Raw genomic sequence first — 21,802 nt, forward strand, 5'->3', positions numbered from 1 at the left:
ACGCACTTGCTGTTACTCCCAGCATCATCCTCTGTTTCTTCATCCAGTCAGTCACTGAAGAGTAGAGAGCCCTTTGATGATGACAACAGAAATCTCTCTTCTAAAGTGTCATCAAAGAATATTGTCATCCAGCCCATTTTCTACATTTGTTCACAAGAAGATTATGAAACACTTTGTCACAGGTGTTTTGAAGGCCATGTTCACTATGCCTTCCACATTCCCCCATCCAGGCTTCTCTTTCTGTTGACAACATGAGCTTTAAGTCAGTTCAAACCATTGGAATCCCAGCTCTACGGTTTATTAACTGTTTGGCCTTTGGCAAATTATATGACTCCCTTGAGCCTCAATAGCCTCATAGTTCAAATTTGGATTTAAAAAGTCTGTCTTACAGGATTTGGGTAAGGGTTACATGAGATTTTATTTCTGGATTGTATATGTGCCTTGTATGAAATAGGCACCGAAGAAGAGTTCTTTTCCAGTGCCTTTAATGACCCTGCCCAAAACATGACGTCTGTTTGATCAGCTGTGATTTTGGCTTCATGACCTCATACCACCTCCTGGTGGTCACTTCTTCTTTGTCCAACCTTACAGAGATGACGCTCTTTTTTTTTTTTTTTTTTTTTTTTCTTTTTGCGGTATGCGGGCCTCTCACTGTTGTGGCCTCTCCCGTTGCGGAGCACAGGCTCCGGATGCGCAGGCCCAGCGGCCATGGCTCACGGGCCCAGCCGCTCCGCGGCACACGGGATCCTCCCAGACCGGGGCACGAACCCGTATCCCCTGCATCGGCAGGCGGACTCTCAACCACTTGCGCCACCAGGGAGGCCCAGAGATGACGCTCTTCATAATCGATTCTGGAGTTCAGAAGATACACGAAGTTCACTCAGTAGTCTCTTATCGGAGGGATTTCTATTTTCCTTTTTAAAGTCATTGGATCACCACAATCACCTCCTCATCTGTATTAAAAGAAGTTACTTATGCAATTATTCACCCTCCAGTTGGAGCCTCTGTTTTGCATGGGGCAGCATGTTTTCAATCTAGGGGAATAAAAACTGTCATCTCTAATGCCACCGTATTGCACACGAATCTTCCATTGTCATTGATGTGTTCTGTTCCACGAGAGATGTGAGGACTCCATATGGTGGCCATAGACCCAGGAAGTGCTCTTCCCTTTCTGCATCTCTAACTTCCTCCCCTTCTTTTCTGTTTTCATAATCGTATTTGTGGTAAGACATACCCAAATATGACAGCTTTAACATCAATAGCATGAACACTGTTTAGCGACCTCTTGAAAATACCCTTTTCGTTTGGAGACAACCCATTTGTTCTGGTTTCATACCCTAGCAAAACTATGACCTGTCTTTTCAAATTTAGAAACTAACACTAAAATAGTTATTGAAACAGTTCTATATCTAGTTTATTGAAATATTTTATATCTAATATATTAAATTGAAACAAAGGTTTTATATTTAAGAGAGAAGTGTTTCCTAAATTAAGTATTTTTCACTCAGTGATTCAGTGTTCTAAATGTAATAGGCTTTCTTCTTGGAAGAACTGGATTCTGATCGTTGGAATACTGTTGGTAATAATTGGAATAAACACGAAAGAACACTCATGCCCCCTAGAGGATTGGGGGAATGGATATGGTGTAGTTTCATCATATTCCCTTTTTTTAGTAGATACTGATCAAAACCCAAAGGGTAAAAGGATAGCAAGTGAAAACACTTTTGTAGTTTAATGGGATCTCCTCCAAGTCTGATGGCCATGACCATAAACAGAGAGAGACTTATTTTCTTCTTCAGTGGAATTTAGTAAAATTAAACAGGTGCTCAGAAAGACAAACTTTTAACACAAATGTGGATTCTCTGTATTGATTCCTAGTAGTTCTAGGGATATAATTTCTTATCTCCTTTTCTTTCTTTTACTCACCAACTTCTTAGCCCTGATTTTCATTCCTCTCTGCTTCGAATTTTTTCCTTTCCATCTTCCCTCCATCTAGGAAACTTTTGTGACCCCAGAACAGATGCAGAGACCCCTGGCCACCACATATTCTAAAATATCTCATCTCTTCGCTCTTCAATTTAAGGACCTATTTGTTGAGTTAAATACTTTCATTTAACTTTTCCAAAGCCCGGGTCTAAAATATCCTTGCTTATTGTTCTGTTTAAGATGGCGGGCACATTGTCAGGACACATTGTCTTATTTCACTTGGTAGAATCTAGTGCAGCTAAATGAGGAGTGATGAAAGGAAATGGAAGGAAAGGAGGTTTTGGTTCAACATTTAAGTTTCTTCTTTTAGACGTGCACTAGTTCTCGTATAATAGAATGGCACTGGTCCCTTATTTTCTGTTTTTATGCTACATAGTTATCATCCACTTGGTATTTTATGGCTGAGTCATTCTAAGTAACAAACACTGTTCATAATATTAGGTAGTGTTAATATTCTTGTTAATACTCAAGAGTTTCCTCTTTTCCTTTTGATCTCTACTGACATATCTTCCATTCTGACATGAAAGAAAGTATATAATTTTTTTGCAAGCTATTATATTATAGTCTCTGATCTTTGGGCTAGATTGCAAAATCAGAATTAAATTAACCAACAGATTCCCTTGCAAGAATGCCAGTGTTTCCTTCCTAAGTAAATGTACCTCTTTATTTTAAAGAGATCAAATCTGAATCTCAGTCATTTATAAACTTACAAGATCCTACAAAGTCTGAACCTCCACTGTGGAAAGGTCCCCATCCTTCTCTCCATACTCTCTCTGCATGTATCTTCATGTGTTTGGGGGAAAGAAGATAATCCTGCCAGTCAAGTATAATGTCAGCTGGATAGGGTGGGAGAGAAGGAGATGGTGCTTGACAGTCTCATTTATCCTTCAGAATCTGCATGACCCAGGAGGTAAATAGCATAGCTGCCAGTTTATAGATGAGGAAACTGAGGTTCAAACTGGTGAAAGAAAGGATGAGTTTTACTCTGAAATTTTGATCCTGGTCGACTGGACTAACTGTGGTGTCATAAAAGTAATTAGGAAATCAGGAGGTGCTAGTTTGGGGTTTCTTTTTTATCGTTTTTTTGGTTTTTTGGTTTGACATTGGTTGAGTTTGAGGTGATAACCTGTAAAATAGGCCATGACTAAAGATATGGATTTGAGAATCTTACACATGGAGGTGAAAGTTGATGTCATAGCATAAATGAGATTTTAGAAGTGTGTAGAGTTGTGCTGTCCAATATGGTAGCCACAAGCCACATGTGGATACTGAGTTCTTGAAAGGGGGCTGGTCTGAATTGAGATGTGCCATGAGTGTAAAATACACACTGGATTTCAAAGACTTAGTCCCCTAAAAAGAATGTAAAATAGTTCATTAATAATTTTTATATTGACTACATATTGAAATGGTACCTTTTTGTTATATTGGGTTAAATAAATACATAACTAAAATGAATTTTCCCTGTTTCTTTTTCTGTTTTTTGATGTGGCTACTAGCAAACTTTAAGTTATATATGTAGCTTACATTACATTCCTATCAGACAGCATTAACAGAGAGAGGGAAAATAAGGGGACTAAAACAGAACCTTTGAGAATGTAATTTTTTTAAAGTTAAAAATTTTAAGTTAGAAAGTAACACATGCAAATAGGTTTTTCAAATAAGCCTACAGAGAAGTATAAAATAAGAGTTTTTCCTACCGTCACTAATATCACTTTGGAAGATATAAACACTATTTGGTTTCTTACTTTCTCTTCCAGGAATATGTACACATACAAAGACATATTTAATACAGATGGGCTCAGACTACTCACTGTTCTGTACCTTGCTTTGTTCAGTAATATGTCTGAAGGTCCTTCATAAAAGCACAGAGAGATCTGCTTCGCCCTGACCTTTTCCGTCCTGGTGCCGGGGAGGACTGCGGTCCTTGCCGTCCCTGTCACCTCCCAGTCCCTCTGGCCCACCGCTCCCTCGCCTTGGGTGCTCCTTCTCCTTCCTTGACCTGTCTCATCAGGTCGTTGTTCCACATGGCTTCTGAGATGGCCTATTGAATTCTCCCAAATCTACCAAATTGAACATTTGACACCAGTCACTTTAAAAACGGCACAGTAGACAGTGCAACTGAGATGTTGTTGAGGGTAGGCGCTGTGTCTAACTCATCTTTGTCTACCAGGTGCCATGTAGTGGGTGCTCTATCAGTGTTTGTAGAATTAGTGAATAAATGGGTGAATGAGTAAAGTACTACTTGATAAATACTCTAGAAAATGGAGGTAGAAAAGGAAAGGTATAAGACATGTAGCTTGCAACAAACAGACATCTATATGCATACTATAGTCTATTCAGAAAAATGAGTAAGATTTTAGGTGCATATGGTATATGTTTAATAGAAACCTAATGCTTTTTTGTCATTTTAAAATACTGTGAAAACTGGAATCATCATTATTACCCTGTAACAATGCTAGACTTTGGAAGTTAATATATTGAACAAATATTTGTTGAGTACCTGTTAGGCGCCAAGAAGTGTGCTAGGCTCTGAGTACACAGTGCTGGATAAAACAGACACGATTCCCACCCGTGTGGAACTTAATTGTAGTAAAGTTCAATGGCAGATGCCTCGCAATTTCGATATTAATTACGACATATAATAATGACAGTGACTGCTTCCCTTTAATGACTGCTTGACATGTGCTATTATGCTCTACACTAAACACTTTCCCTACTTTATTTTACTTAATACATATTCCAGAAATATCAATGGAAGTGACTGAAGTCATTTTTTGACATTTTTAATATATAAGGAGTCTGAATCTTAAGGAAATTAAATCCGTTTGTACTATATCAGGTGTGTCCGAAGCAAGTGACAGGTGTGGGACGGTCTTCCTACTCCTCACCCGGTGATCTCTTGCTATACCACACTGCCTCTTTACAAGGGAACTGTGGCCCTAGTTAAGGAGATTCTAGAACAATTTTGGTAGTGATTCCTTAAAAAAATGATTTCCTATAAATATCGGTAACAGATAATGGATGTGACAAAGACAGTTTTCCAAGACAGACGCTCATCGTGGCACTGTGCACCTCTGTTTGAACAGTCAAGTAAATGTTTGCTGACACCAGTGTCTGTCTTCATGTTCTGTAGTGCTTTCAACTTCATTTCTGCACTTGTTTCTAACAGACAAAAATCGGATCAGGAAAGTTGATGGGGCCCAAAGGAGTTTCTGTGGACCGCAACGGGCACATCATCGTGGTGGATAACAAGGCGTGCTGTGTGTTTATCTTCCAGCCAAACGGGAAAATAGTCACCAGGTTTGGTAGCCGAGGAAATGGGGACAGGCAGTTTGCAGGTACACTCGATGGTAATATGTAAACCCCCTTTTTTATGCCTCTTCTGCTCACATTTGCATGATGTTGGAGCATGTTGAAGACGCCTCATCCCCAGTGTTTTTGCTGGCTTTGGGAAAGACACTGGGGATGGAATCTAAGCGAAAGCATGGTTAGATGCTGCTCAGTGACTCCGCCCACAGTAAGTTCAACTGCAGCCCGTGTGTGGCTTTTATTGGTGGCAGTTTACAACTCAGAAGTCTAACCTTCGAATATTAACATTAAATAAAATATAAGCTTTAACAAAATATTTTTTAAATAAAAATGTTTGAGGAACCACGGAGAACCTCCGGGTTCCACCTAGCTATAGCTTTATTTGAAGAGCTTCTGAATGAGAATACTTTTCACCTGTCTAGGTGATTATAAGCGAGCAGGAGTTTAGAACATTTGCTAAGCACAGGAAGGGCGGTCTCTTTTCCTTCTTTTTCTGGTGTGCCACTTTGCAATCACTTCGTTTTTTACATCTGCAAGAAGAGGCTGAAAACAGTTGATTACTTTTCTTTTGGAAAGGATGCTTTTGGCCATTCGTGTTAATTTGCGCAACCTTTCTTTATGCTTTGTCTCCAGTTCTGCCAGGCTCTGAATGTCACCCAAAATTATAAAGTGGGGGTTTCTGCTCTACTTGAAAAAAATGTTACATATTGGTGCTAAGAGTTACCACGTCTCTCCTTGGTGAGAGCTGAGGGTCCTATGTGACTATCAGGGAAGCTGGCAGATGTGACTTTCAGACGGTGGTGCGGAGAATGAATCCTGATGCTTATTGCTCATTCCACTTCATGAGGGCTGCTGGAACTCTTAGCTTGATCTGGAAAAAGGCAGAGTAGACAGTCACAAGTGTAGAATGCTATCGAATTCGTGTTATCTAGAGCCAGAGGTCAGGCTGAATGACCTTTCAAGGGCTGAATTTACGATTCTTTGTTCTTTCTTAAATAACTAAGTTAATATATGAAGTTTCGTAACTACTGTGTTGTTGTAATCATTTTAGTTGTTATGGTCATCACATATTTTTTCCTATCTTTATTTCAGGTCCCCATTTCGCAGCTGTAAATAGCAATAATGAGATTATTGTTACAGATTTCCATAATCATTCTGTCAAGGTACCATAAACACATCAATTGTTGTTAACTTTTAACTGCTTTTATTGAGGACTCAGTCTGGGAGAAAACATAACACTCATATATACACACAGGACCTAGGGGAGGTAGCCGAAAAGAGTAGATTTTTGTTTCTCCTTAAAGATGCGGGTTTTAATTTGGACATACAGACTTTGGAGAGTCAGAAAAGTGAACAAAATATGGTGGCAATAAGTTTCTTAATTTGAAACGTGTAAATGGAGATAACTTGAAAATGAAATTCAAAAAAGCAATTGCTTGGGGGCTTCCCTGGTGGTGCAGTGGTTGAGAGTCCGCCTGCCGATGCAGGGGACACAGGTTCGTGCCCCGGTCCGGGAGGATCCCACATGCCGCGGAGCGGCTGGGCCCGTGAGCCATGGCCGCTGAGCCTGCGCATCCGGAGCCTGTGCTCCTCAACGGGAGAGGCCACAACAGTGAGAGGCCGACATACGGCAAAAAAAAAAAAAAAAAAAAAAGCAATTGCTTGAACTTAGAGAGGCAGAACTTTCTGAAGCTTAACATTTTGTGGCTATTCAGTAAATTAAAATGGATCACTTTCTTCAATTTTCTGCATTATAAGACCTTTCAAACAAAATTAGATATCAGAACTCTGCTACAGCAACAGATTTGGGGAGGGAAATAGCCCTGGCATGCATTCATGTAGTGTATTTCATACATCTTAGAATCTTTTCACACGCTTGGTGTTCCTGAGAAAACAATGCCCACCCCCTCTCCCAAATAGTGTAGTACATCTTTCTTACTAGGTAGAGGAGAGAAGAGAGATTTGACCTTTATTATGAACAGACCAGGAAATACTAAAGTGACTGGAAACCAATGTCTCACTTACCGAAAAGAGAAAATGTTTAATAACATTCTAGACCAAGCTTCTCAAAGTGTGATGTGTGTTCCATTGAAAGGGAGTCCAAGTGGTCCTGGGCAGTGCACTGGCAGACATTTTTTCTTTTAAGAGTTGTGTATATATTTTTAGAGTAACCTTCTGTTTACATCAAGTCATACTGGTTTGCACTTATAGAAGTGATACGAAGTTTTCCTTGTAAGGAAATTCATTTAAATTTTTTAAAGTGAGGCATTTCAAATGTGAGGGAGGATAAGACAACAGCACAGGTGGTAAAAGCCAATGACTAAAGTTTGCACTTAGAGACAACCATTGAGCAACCAAACTTTAAAAACAATTTGCCATTGTTGACGGCAAGAATAGCTAGATGGGGATAGGATTTTAACCCCCTAAGGGGTTCGTTTCCCCAGCTCTTCCTGGAAGAAGGTACTTTTAACCTGAGTAAAGGGGAAGGCCTTGAGCTTTTGAGATGGGTGTCAAGTCCCTGTGCAAAGAGGAGAGCACAGTGGGCCATGGTGACGGGCAGGACGAGGGGAGATGGTGCCCGCTGCTGCTTACTTGTAAGGCTGCTTCCTGCCATGTAGTCTCTCCAGAGTTGCTACCATAGTGGTGGGGCTCCATCGTCATCTCCCCCGCCTCCCTCAATGCCCAGCCTTGGTAAAAGGAAGAGGACAGTGGGAAAATCTTTGGAGGAGGAGAGGAGCAGAGAGCAAAGAGGCCGCAGGGCCTGGGCTTGTGAGGGTCCTCCCGGGGGGCTGTGACGGTCCTCCCAGGGGGCTGTGATGGTCCTGTGTGATGAACATAACTATAAAAGGATAACTTGGCTTCCCGCCCTTCACTCTCTTTATAGAGGAATCCTTCATTTAACTGTAGCGCATTCAACGAGAAGAAAATGCATATAGATCTTAACAGTGTCAAAGGCCAGCAAAGCCTGGCATAGGTGCTGCCCACCCCCACCAGAAGACAGTGATGTTAATCAGCTTGCTCTTTTCTACTAAGCACACCTGTGGCCCCAGAGCCTTCCCCGTCCCAATGCCCCAGGCAGCTCTCTGAACCACCTAGTGTTGGTATGTGGGAGGGCTCCTGTTTACCAGCCCTGACGGGTGCTGGAGGAGGAAATAAAACACGTGAGTGACCAGAATGCAAGGCAGGAGCAATGAATGACTTTTAAAAAATAGGTACATATAAAGTCCTATAGGTATCCAGAAGAAAATACATGTCCATTGCTAAGATCGTCAGGGAAGACTTCCAAGTGGAGGTGGTATTGAGGTGAGCAGAATTTTGAAATCAGAAAAGGATTATCGTCCAACTTATAAAAACTTGCTATAAAAATCTGTTATCCAAAAGCAAAGCTATAAAAACGATTTCAGCTCATACTTCTGCCTCTTAATATGTTTTCATCTGAATAATTCATAAATAATGGAATGACATTTTTAGATGGGAAAAATAGAAAATATGTGACATCATTATTAATATTATGAAAACACTTTAAGTTTTCAGTAGTGTAGAGGCAGTTTAGTTATTTAAACTCAATTTTCTTCTTATTTAGAGGGATAAAAAACCCAGTCATTTTGTTTTTTCTCTTCTCTTTGACAGTTGTTGCCATATAGCTTTTATGGAATAGTTGGGCTTTTGTTTCCTATATAACACAGGGCAGTTAACAAGAGTTCTAGTATTCAAGTCACTTCTCTGTTGGTAAATGTTAAAACCAGACCTATAGGTCAGGGCTAATGAGTGGGCTAGCTAGTTCTTCAGCTACCTTCACTTTAGACCTTTTTCTCATTGCAAAACAGTTAAGACTAAATTTGGCCTTCTCCATTATTTCAAAATGGAGCAGAAGCATGTAAGCTGTCTGAATTATGCCAAGGAAAACATACTAACTCAGAAAGATAAACACAAACAAACAAAAAATTATTTGTACATAATATTTTTCATATTTATTTTGTATTGGAGTACAGTTGATTTACAACGTCCTGTTAGTTTTCAGGTATACAACAAACTGATTTGGTTATACATGTATGTATATATCTATCTATTCTTTTTCGGATTCTTTTCCCACTTAGGTTATTACAGACTATTGAGTAGAGTTCCCTGTGCTATTGAGTAGGTCCTTCTCAATTGTCTATTTTATTTATAGTAGTGTGTATATATTAATTCCAAACTCCTAATTTATGCCTCCCCCGTACAACTTAATAAGGGAAAGATCAGAGAATAATCAGTCATGTCCTCGCCAGCGTACAAATACTCCTTTTGGTCTTTAAAAGTAGAATGTTTATGTGAAGGAGATAAAAAGAGTCAGGAAAGATTTTAAATGATATTTTAGGAAAAGCTATTCCTGTCTCTGTCCTTTCCAAAGAACCAAAGAGGCAGCTTACTTACTTGGCAGGTATGTAATTAATTCAGGAAGTGGTCATGACATTTTTTTACCTTAAAGAAAGTTTAGGCTTTAGAGATGGAAGTGTCCCCCTTTCCCATCATGAGAAACTAAAAGAGGGACTTCCTTGGTGGTCCAGTGGTTAAGACTCCATGCCTCTGCTGCAGGGCATGTGGGTTCGATCCCCAGTCAGGGAACTAAGATCCCACATGCTGTGTGGTGCGGCGGAAAAAAACCCAAAAACCAAAAACAAAAAGACAAAAAAAGAAACTAAAAGAAATAGCATCATTTTAATCTTTTAAAACCAAAGAGATGGCAATAGGAGAATCTCTAAAAGGTCCTGAGATCATCTTCAGATTAGATCTGTGCTCAGACATAGTGACCTCTCTCAGGTCCATATCTTAGGAACCTTACCCTCATGGGTGCCTTGTATGTAACATTTTCTGATTCGTTAATGAGTACTTCTACACATGTTGCGTGATAATGGAAGCTTAAAATAATTCCCGAAGACGTTTCAAAGTATCACCAGAATCATCGAGATAAAATCATGCTTACTATAGACTTATCATTAAACGCATATTAAAATTTTAATTCTCTCAAGATTAGTAATCTGCAGTTGATACAGATACAGTAACACTCTATTAATAAGAATATTTAATTAAGCACAACAGCCCAGTGCTTGACCATATCAGATATTAGAGACTTGGAGAGTTCTTAAGAGTTCTGTTTAGCCCCGACTTCTGTCAGCCTCCCTCTCTTGTAGGCTCTATTCAACAAAGCCTTAGGGTCGTGTAAACTCTCTATTCTAACTAAAATATATTCTGAGAAAGTCTATTTTAAAAAGTCCTTTTCTTATTCCTCACTGGCTGCCATCCCACACACATACACGCACATACGCACTCACTCATTCGATGAATTTTCCTTATTATAAATGTGTGGTCCAGCCTACCACCCTTTCTTGTTATGTTGACTTAGTAAAATGGTAGTAAATTCTGAGTATCTGGCTTAACAAAAAGCTCTTACTTTCCAATTCAACTTTGAGCGATCATCCATCCTGTTAGAAATACAATGCCTGTTCTTGAAATTAGCTGTTTATTTAAATGCAGAAAGAATAATGTTGGAAATTACAGCTCTACTTACTCGTATTAGCTTATGTTTGTATATATTTTATAATTTATAACAAAAGTCTTTTCACATAGTCATATAACCAGATATAAGCTCGAAAAAGAAGTGGTTAACAAAGGCTAAATCAGATTTAGACCGTAAATTGGGGAACCACAAGTGAATGGGAGTCTAGCTTATAGACTTCCCCCCTCTTTTTTAAGAATGTCTTAAATAACCTGCTCAGATATTTTTAAAAGCCATAATGTTTGCTTAACTATTTTAATTTAAAATAAAATAATCTTAAAATATTTCATACAGGTGTTCAATCAGGAAGGAGAATTCATGTTGAAGTTTGGCTCAAATGGAGAAGGAAATGGGCAGTTTAATGCCCCAACGGGTGTAGCAGTGGATTCAAATGGAAACATCATTGTAGCAGACTGGGGAAACAGCAGGATCCAGGTAGATTAAAATACAGATTCATTTGTTTAGAGTGATTGGTGTTTGTTGAAAGTGGAGAATCGTCTGTACCCCAGACTGGAATGTTTTCCATTTGTTCATTGATTAAGTAATTAGACTGTAAATAATCCAACTAAAGAAGGTGGAGTAGAAAAAAGTCAACATATTACCAGAGTGAAACCCTCTAAATCAGGGATTCTTAGCGTGTATCCCACACACCCCAAAAGCATTTGTAGCTAGAATTTAAGAGATCAACTGAACAAAAATATTACATCATTATTTTTACTAACTTCTAACTGAAAATTATAATTTCCTTTAATTATGAATATAGGCAATAATCACAGTACTTATAGTAATACCTATAACCTTGTCACCAAGAGAAATTACAGAAATTTTCGTATTACAATTGTAGACATCTCGAATTATCATTTATACTGATCACTACTTAAAAATTACAGTCATCATTAGACCTATCGTTGTTCCTTGTTATTTAATGTGTTAATTTAAAAAGCACCCATATTACTATATCACAGTTCTGTAGCACTTTGATAACTCTATTTTAGTGTAATTGTTTTCCTTTATAATCCCATGTATTTTGTCTTATGCATTTAAAAACATTATTTTGCTAAATAACCCATGAGTCAAAGAGGAGGTCTCAAGGAAAAGTTAAAAATATATTGGAGTGAATGAAAATGCAAATATTGCATATCAGAGTTTGTGGAATGCAGCTAAAACGTTGCCGAGAGGGAATTCTTTTCCCCCAGCTCTATTGAGATGTAATTGACATAGAACACTGTATAAGTTTAAGGTATACAGCATGTTGATTTGATACACTTCTATATTTCAAAATCACATCACATAATTACCATTTCTTTTTTTGTGGTAAGAACACTTAGATGTACTCTCTTAGCAACTTTCCAGTACATAACACAGTATTATAACTGTAATCAGCACCCTGCGCATTAGATCCCTAGGACTTGTTCATCTTCTAACTGGAAGTCTGTACACTTTGACCAATTTCTCCCCTATCCCTACCCTCTGGTAACCACCATTCTACCTGCAAGGGAAACTAATAACACTAAATGCTTCCATTAGAAAAGAGAATATGTCTCTAATGAAGAACCCAAGCTCCCACCTCAAGAAGCTAGAAGGAGAAGAGCAAAAACTGAAAGCAAGCTGAAGGAAGGAAAGAGTGAAGATAGTATCAGAAACCATTTACCTTCGGGGCTTCCCTGGTGGCGCAGTGGTTGAGAGTCTGCCTGCCGATGCAGGGGACATGGGTTCGTGCCCCGGTCTGGGAAGATCCCACGTGCCGCAGAGTGACTGGGCCCGTGAGCCAAAATTACTGAGCCTGCGCGTCTGGAGCCTGTGCTCCGCAACAAGAGACGCCGCGATAGTGAGAGGCCCGCGCACCGCGATGAAGAGTGGCCCCCGCTCTCCACAACTAGAGAAAGCCCTCGCACAGAAACGAAGACCCAACACAGCCAGAAATAAATAAATAAATAAAGCAAACTGTCAACAAGTAAAAATAAACACTATTATATAAAAAAAAAAAGAAATCATTTACCTTCAAGAGGAAATCAATGAAACAGTTATTCTTTGAAAAGATTAGTAAAGCTGACGAACCTCTAGCAAGACCGAAAAGAAAAAAAGACAGAAAATGCTAGTATCACTACAGACCCTGCAGACATCAAAAGAATAGTAAGGAATTCTGTGAACAACTCTACACGCATCCATTTAGCCACTTAGATGAAATGGACCAATTTCTCAAAAAGTACAAACACCTCAACTCACCCAATATAAAGTAAATAATTTGAATAGCTCTACAGCTATTAAGGAAATTTAGTTCATAATTGAAAAACTCCCCCAAATGAAACCTCCAGACTCAGAAAATTTCACTGGAGAATTCTACCAAATACTTAAAGAAGAGTTAGTACCAGTTCCGTTTCTTCTAGAAACTAGAAGACAGGGGAACACGTTACAGTTCACTTTCCAACTCAGCTTCTGATACCGTGGTACCAAAATCAGACTAAGACAGTACCAAAAAGAAAAGCACAGACCATATTCTCATGATTATAGATGAGGAATATTTTAATATTCCTTAAAATGTTAGGAAATAGAATTCAACAATATGTGAAAATCTTTCCACGGCCAAGTGTTTTTTTTCCCAAGAACGCAAGGCTGATTCATCGTTTAAAAATCAATGTAATAAAGGGAGAATTTTTTTAAAAAATCAATGTAATCCACCCCATTAAAAGGCCAAGGAATAAAAATAATATCATATCCGTTTATGCAGAAAAAAGCATTTGATAAGATTCAATACCTATTCATGATTTTAAAATCTCAGAAAACTAGGAATATACAGGAACTTTCTCAATTTGATAAAGAATGTCTATGAAAATCTACTGCTAACACCATACTTCATGGTGAAAGAATGAGAACTTTTCCTCTAAGATCAGGAACAAGGCAAGGATGTTTGCTCTCACCATTCTTGTTCAACATTAGTTGAACCAATACAATAAGGAAAGAAAGGGAAATAAGAAGATTACAAATTAGAAAGAAAGAAAGAAACTATCCCTATTTGTAGAGAGCATAACTGTTTACATAAAAAAATATCAAGGAATCTACAAAACAGTTCTTAGAACTAATAAGAGTTCAGCAAGGTCACAGGATACAAGATCAGCATACAAAACTCAATTGTATTTCTATATAGTAGCAACGAACATGTGGAAACCAAAATTCTAAATACAATACCACTTAAAATTGCTGAAAAAATGGAAATATCTAGATATAATAACAAAGCATGTCTAGTATGTGTATCTGAAAGCTCACATGCTAATGAAGAAAAGAAAAGAAGATCTAAATAAGTGGAGAGACATACTGTGTTCATGGATTGCAAGACTCAAGAAAAAAGTCTGGTCTCCCCAAACTGACATACAGGTTTAACACAGAATCCCAGCAGGAATTCTTGTAGATATAGACAAGATTATTTTAAAATGTATGTGGAAAAGTAAAGGGACTAGAATAGCTAAAACAATTTTGAAAAAGAAGAGAGAGGAATCCCTGTACCTGAGTTCATGACTTATTATATAGCTATTCTATAGCTGCAGTAATCAAGACTGTGTGGTATTAATGGAGGGATAGGCACATAGGTCAAGAGAACAGCATAGAGAATCCAGAAATAGACCCACATGTGTGCAGCCAACTGACTTTTTGACAAAGGTACAAAAGCAATTTAATGGAGGAATGGTAACCTTTTCAACAAAAGGTGCTAGAACAATTAAGATCTCCATAAAGGAAAGAAAATGAACCTCATCTTATGTAAAAGTTAACTCAAAAAAGATTATAGATTTAAATGAAAAGTGTAAAACTATAAAACTTTTAGAAGGTTCTAAGAGAAAATCTCTGGGACATGGCTTGCTAAAGAATTTTTAGACATGATACTGAGAGTATGATCCATAAAAAACCAAAATCAATAAACTGGACTTTATCAAAATTAAAAACTTTTGTTCAGTGAAAGACTCTGTTAAGAGGATCAAAAGATAAGCAACAAACGGGGAGAAAATATTTATAAACCACACTATCTGACAGAGGACTTATACCTGGAATATATAATGATTTTCAGAATTCGACATAAAAGAACCAAACAGTCCAATTAGAAAATGGGCAAAAGACATGAAGAGTTTCACTGAAGAGGTTATAAACATGAAAAGGTGTTCTATATCACTAGACATTAGGGAAGTGCAAATTAAGACCATGATGAGATACTACCACACACTTATTAGAACAGCTAAAATTAAAAATATTGATGATACCAAATGCTGGTGAGCATGCAGAAAAACTAGATTTCTCATACATTGCTAGTGTGAATGTAAAATGAGTCAGCCTTGAAAATAGCTTGGCAGGTTCTTAAAAAATTAAGCATACACCTACCATACAACTCAGTAATTGCACTCCTGGGTATTTATCCCAGAGAAATGAGAACTTATGTCCACAGAAAAACCTCTACATAGTTGTTCATAGAAACTTTATTTATTATAGCCCAAAATTGAAAATAACCAAGATGTCTTTCAGTAGGTTAATGGACAAACAAACTGGTATATCCACACTATGGAATAATACTCAGCCATTAAAAGGAACAGGGTGATGATACCCTCAACAACTTAGATGCATGTCAAGGGCATCATGTTGAGTGAAAAAAAGCCTCTTTCAAAAGATCACATGCTGTATGATTGCATTTAGGTAACATTCTCAAAATGACAATTACAGAGAAGGAAAACAGGTAGTGGCTGGCAAGAGTTAGAGATGTTGGGAGAAGGGGAGTGGGTGTGACTATAAAGAGGCAGCATGAGGCGGATCTTTGTGATGATGGAATAGTTCTGTATGTTGGTTGCAGTGACTACATTAATCTATACTTGTGATAAAGTGTACAACTATACACACACATTCCAATGTCAGTTTGCTGGGTTTAATATTGTACTACAGGTATAGAAGATGTAACCATTGGGAGAAACTGGATGGAGGGTACACAGAATCTCTCTGTACTATCTTTGCAACTTTCTTATGAATTTATAACTATTTCAAAATAAAAAGTGAACCAAAAAAGAGTAACTATAATTAATTCAAATATGTTTCCATGGTTTAGGAATAATGGTATCTTGAATGGCATTTGGCATTTTGATTCAATAGAAATAATAATAAAACTGGTTACATTCTGGAAAAAAAACTATTAAAACACTATTTTGAGATGGGCTCTATAGTCTTTGTCAGACTACCAGAGGGGACCGTGACACAAAATTTTGCTTTTCCTCTAAATTAAGAGCCAAGCTTTTCAGTCCTCACTGAAGAAAGACTTTTCTTTTCTCCCATGTCTCTTGTGTAGTCACCTGCATGTACCTAAACATGCATTTACAGACAGGGCAATTCATCCTCGCCTGTGTGGGTCTGTGCAGTGCACCTGGGACCACAGGGTGCTCTGGGTAAATCTAGGAGCATTCTGATGTTACTGTGAGGACAGCAGCTGAGCAGTTGAATCTGATATAGGTATCCACTTCTCAGGAAAAGGGTTGAGACTTTAAATGTAACACTGTATGCTTTAATTTCTCTGGTATATTTATCTTGCTTAATTATCCCAGTGGACCTCTACATTTGGAAGAGGTGTCTATATCTGATGGGAAGCCAGAAGCAGACAGGAAACGAAGTTTACAAAGCAGTTCTGTATAGGACCACAGATGTTAAGCTGTTTATATTGTGGCCCTCATCACACCTGCCTTTTGAAACACCCTACGGGCCAGCCAGAATGGTTGAAAGAAACCAGCCTGGGCCTGGGAAGGAGGAGTGTTCCTCTTATTTCCTCATAGCAGAAGCTTACAGACCAAAAAAGACCACTTTCTATCGAAACGTACATGTGGAACCCTTGACTTCGTATAACTTAGTCTTTTCTGAAAAGGAAAAAAGTAATTTCTATTTTCTCATTGCACATTGTGACTCAGAACATTCTTCTGTGGTCTACTTGCTGATTTTCTCTCTTATGATTGGGAATAAGCTTAGAGTGAGAAATAAGGATCTTTTATTCTTCAGGCAGCATCCAGGTCCATTCCCCTCACATGTGACCACTGCAAGAGTATAAGTGAGATCCTATGGCCAATGGCACATCCCTTGTCAGTGACTGTGGGGCATAGAGAGTGAGGGGAGGGAGAGCAAGGTAAGTGGAGGGAGGGGTTTTCTGTGATAGTGACCTGAACAAACCTGGGGGGTTGCACACATGCTTCTATACTAAAAGCATCAGCATTAAGGGTTTTCTAACCCCTATTTCATCCTATTACTGTAACTTTTCCTATTACACTCTGACTTTATATTTACAGGTTTTTGATGGAAGTGGATCGTTTCTATCCTACATTAACACATCTGCTGACCCACTCTATGGCCCCCAAGGCCTGGCCCTAACTTCAGACGGCCACGTGGTGGTTGCAGACTCTGGAAACCACTGTTTCAAGGTGTATCGGTACTTACAGTAACAGTGGGCAACTGGACACCCCCTTACAAAGATCTTACACATAAACTGGAATGGATTTCTCAACGCAGGACCAGATTATACTAGACTTTTCATGCTAGAAGGAACCATCGGTGAACTTTCCAAGGTTATTTCTGAATGTAACGATTTCCTTAAAAACTGCATATCTGATTTCCATAATCCACATTTAGGGTTGAAAAAAAAGAAATCTCTTCTACTGAATCTATAAAAACTGCAGAGTTTTACACCTGTGAACTATGGCTTATAGGACAGGGATTTATGTAGTTAAACTAATTTTGCAAATCAAATAAGCATTAAAAAGCAACTAGAATATGTAAAGGTATTTGTTAATCCTGTGAGTGGTAGCTTTTGCGCAGAGCTTCCAAAAACAAAACAAAAACAAAATCTGTTATAGTTATATACTTTATTTAACCTCGGTCACAAGACCCAGGGGATCTTCTAACCTCACTTTTACAGTAGGTATTACCCTTGAGACATTTTTTTGTTTATTAGTAGCTACATATAAATTACTTTGGGAAAAACGGAAACTGTCTTGCAAAATCCTTCCAGCTGGGATTAGCAAGCGTCTTGAGTTTAGCACTTAAAAAAATTAATGGAAATTTCACATCCTTTCTGAGTTAGAGCAAAGATGTTCTTCATGTGTTCTTTTCATCTCTCTCCTGCTCACCTTGTATCAAAAAACAAAGTTCATTTTCAGGGAATCCTGAAATTCCTAATACTTTGAAAAGCATATTACACCAGCCCCGTTAACTCCAGATTAATGCACTGGAATGTAATGAAGAAAAAGTCAGTCACATTTTCTGTGCCACATTCTCACATGTGTCTCTCCTTTTCCACTTCACGAATGCGAAAGCTTTATCTCCTGCAAAATGTCAGCACATGTAGTAGGACACCAGTATCCTAGGACAGAGAGCCATAAGCAGCCCTTTGGAGGACTGATGGTGTCAACCAAAGGCATGTGATTGATCAGTGGTTTCCTTTTAGAAACAAGTGTTACCAAAGTTGTGTTATCTCAAAAGCATTACAGGTAAGGGCATGTTATGGTTATTTATCATTGTCTAATGACTAGTAGAGGCATTAAAGGACTATATATACATGATTAGGGTAGGGTAGAATGTATCATATATAGATATATATAGCTGAATCTTTGGTGTATTGAAATAGGCAGCACTCTGAAAGACAGAAGCATCTTCAGCACATTCCTTAACTGCACAGTTTAAAGCCGTCCTAGTTGAGCAAGCCCTAAAGCAGATGTAATTTTTGCCATTTTCCAGGAATGCTTGTATCGGCTGACTTTTAGTCAGAAAATGGCCTCTGTGCTTTCAAAAACAAAACAAAAAACAGGTCAAAAGAAAAAGAAGTTCAACTTGAGTTACATTTAACTTTAAGTATAGATGCATTTTGAAAAATGTTAAGAATAATTTAGTCAATCTAATACTGTAAAATAAGATGTGGTCTATTTCCACTGTTTAATTTTCTACTCAGTTCTACCAAACAGGATGTCATGTTTGGCATTTTCAGTAAGGACTTTGGGACCTTTTTCACTGAAAGCACCTTAGAACTGTACTATAAGAAAACATTTCCCACATATATAACTATATGAATGTGATGTTTCTTGCTTATTAATTTATAATTCAGCCATTCTCTTATATAGGACTTTTTTAAATTTAGAAGGGAAATCTTCCAATTATCTATCAAATTTATTATGCCCAAATCAACCTCTGAAAAAAGTTTTTTTCAGCAAGATTTACATTTAGGTTTAGTATTTTTTTAGTTAGGTAGAATTTTCAAAATATTTGAGACTGTCTGTGGTAAAGTTAAATAAATCAATGACATTTTTAGAATGTTAAACTAAGACACTGTTTCCTAATGTCAGTGAAATAAGTCTTTGAATTTAAACATTCATATTTAATGAGCGCTTACTGGGTGCCAGAGGCTATTCTAGGCACTGGGGATAAAGTAATGGATAAAACAGACAAAAATCCCTGCCCCCTTGGAGCTTACACTCTAGTGAGGGAATTTCATTTTACCGTTTATTAACATTCTGCATAAAAGATAAGCTAGACCCTTGATAACTCCTGGAATGTTTAAAAGGAAACTTTTTAAATTGGTTAAATGAATTTCAGTTTATTTTCACAAGTAAAAATGGCTTCCTATGTAGATTCTGTCATAGGCCATTGATCTTAAGACTAGTTTACTTAAACAGGTTTTTTTGCACATTTAAATTATACTTGTGAATTTAGAAATTAACCAGCCATCATACCATATGAGACTGGATATCCCGATAGTAGATTGAATACAAAGCTAATTTCTTTACATGTCAATATTGGAATGAAACTGGAATGAAAGAAGAGATACTTTGATTCAGACCTGTTCCACTGTCTGTTACTAAAACACATGCTATGGGCACTCCAGGAAACACTATATATCCCCCAAATATGTGTAATCATATATGTTAAAGTATAGATAACATTTCAAATTTGGATACATATGTGCATTTACTGTATTAGTAAGCATATTTTAGGGGGAAAAGTGCTGCTGATAAGATAGGAATAGACCAGATTTAAATGAAACTTTGTCACATTCTTTGAAAAATGGTTTCTAGTAAACTGAGAAGGATAGTAAATAAGTGACTTTTTTTCTGGGCTACCATTATTGTTTGATTTCTCTTTGTCAAGTGTACAGAACCTGTCATACATTCACGATAAGTAGCACTGAAAAATTACCCATTCAGATTTCCCCTGGGCACTTATGGCAAAATGTTGCCAGTTAGAATGTAAAGGTAGGTGACAGTGCATTCCCTCCCCGCTTATAGATATTAGTAACTATATCTGTGACACAGACCTCCCCTGCTGGACACAGGGAGGTGGGTGGAGAGTCACTTCACCACCTAGAAACACATGAATAAAAAGCCTTTATGACTGTTAGCCATTTTTTAAAAAATGGTTCTTAGTATCTTGATCAAACTTTAATCTCTGGTAACTAAAGTCCCCAAGTTTCCTTCTTTTAATTTACTCTTTGACTAGATTTGAAGCAAATAAATACTAAGAGGTCCATGCAACTAGAACACACTTGATTCTACTACTAAATATACAGGGTATGTCCTAACGGAGTTAACTGGAAAAGCAGTACGCTAGCAAGTGTCTATGGATCCTTAACACTGAAGGGTTCACATAAATGCTTTGGTAATACCTATTGAGTTAATTGGAGAAAATAGCAAATAAGCATCAGGTAATCTGCAGATTACTTCAGATGGGAAAAATCTTTATGTACATTTGGACTGTATCTTATCCTCCCTATTCACCAGCTTCTGAAAAAGGAGGAATATTTTTAGTATAATTTAAAAATAAGACATTTCCAGGTAGGATAAAATTGAAGTTATTTGCTGCAAACGTTGTCTAATTTTGCTTAAAATCAAAAGTTGTAATACTGTTGCATTCTGTAAATGTTGCAGGGTTTTAAACTTTAAAATTATTTTAATATTTTTGATAACTAGGAATCTAGCATTGCCATAAAGGAAATGAAGTGCCCATCAAAAATTTGGTATAAATAAATAATTTTTTTTGTTTTAAATGACAGTAAGCCACAAATCATGATGTTAATCTTAAACTTTCTGAAGATGAATTGTGTGGCAGTGATTGTGTGGTCTGTTTGTGGAGAATATATGAAAGCTATTAATATTCTAAAACAGATGAATAAATTGGCTATGTTGTTCCAATGAATGTACAGCACTTCCAATAACTTTTGAAAGCAACACAGCCTTAAACTCAATGTTTTTGCTTTATGACATGGGAATGTTCTGTCATGAGCAGAGTGTATTCTTAGAATTCTTTATATCATTCTCAATTCTATAGCCTTTCAATCCTGTGTATGAGTATGAGGGGTTTTCACTTGCTTTTTTTTCTTTTTAAATTTTGTACATTCCACCTTTATAGGTCTGTTTCATATGTTTTGTGTATAGAACACTAAGTCTTGCGCTCTCTGACATTGATACTGATATATTCTCATCATTTGTTCTTTTACGAATAAAAATGCTGACTGCCTATTTGAAGAAAAGAATGAACACTGTGCATCAAAGTGTTTGTATGTTCATAGCTACCTATGTACCACAGTATTTTGGATGCTTTAGTCTACAATAAATCTTTAAATTAATTCTGTCTTGAAACATAGGAGAAACAAGATTCATGTGTATATCTTTACCATGCACAAAATCTCAAATCATCATAATAAAGTTTGTTTTCTCCATTTCCAGGGTGAATGTTTATTTATTTAAACATTTAAGCTATATATTGTCCTCTTTCTTAGCGAGGGAATAAATGAAGGTATGTTCTAGAATATGTGGAAGATATCAATACCTCAACCAAACTGTTTGTACTAGGGAGAAAAAGTTTAGTTAATGGGATTGTTTTCGTAATTTCTCTTTCTGATAATTTGTTGTTTATATACAGAAATGCAAGAAATTTCTATATATTAATTTTGTACCCTGAAAATTTACTGAATTAATT

General features: G+C 37.4%; 1 protein-coding gene across 5 annotated transcripts in view; it reads left to right on the forward strand.

Moving 5' to 3' along the window:
* The window catches only part of TRIM2 (tripartite motif containing 2), a 121,368-nt gene extending 99,853 nt beyond the window's left edge, over positions 1 to 21,515 (forward strand). For all 5 annotated transcript variants that reach the window (XM_060116524.1, XM_060116520.1, XM_060116525.1 and 2 more), the window contains 4 exons: positions 5,156 to 5,324; positions 6,388 to 6,458; positions 11,126 to 11,266; positions 17,128 to 21,515. In XM_060116524.1, the coding sequence (XP_059972507.1) occupies positions 5,156 to 5,324; positions 6,388 to 6,458; positions 11,126 to 11,266; positions 17,128 to 17,280 (534 nt within the window). In that variant the 3' untranslated portion in view covers positions 17,281 to 21,515. The remainder of the gene's footprint in view (positions 1 to 5,155; positions 5,325 to 6,387; positions 6,459 to 11,125; positions 11,267 to 17,127) is intronic.
* Positions 21,516 to 21,802: the final 287 nt, after the last annotated feature.

The sequence above is a fragment of the Mesoplodon densirostris genome, chromosome 1 (genome assembly GCF_025265405.1).
Source record: "Mesoplodon densirostris isolate mMesDen1 chromosome 1, mMesDen1 primary haplotype, whole genome shotgun sequence".
In the NCBI taxonomy this organism is placed as follows: Eukaryota; Metazoa; Chordata; class Mammalia; order Artiodactyla; family Ziphiidae; genus Mesoplodon; species Mesoplodon densirostris.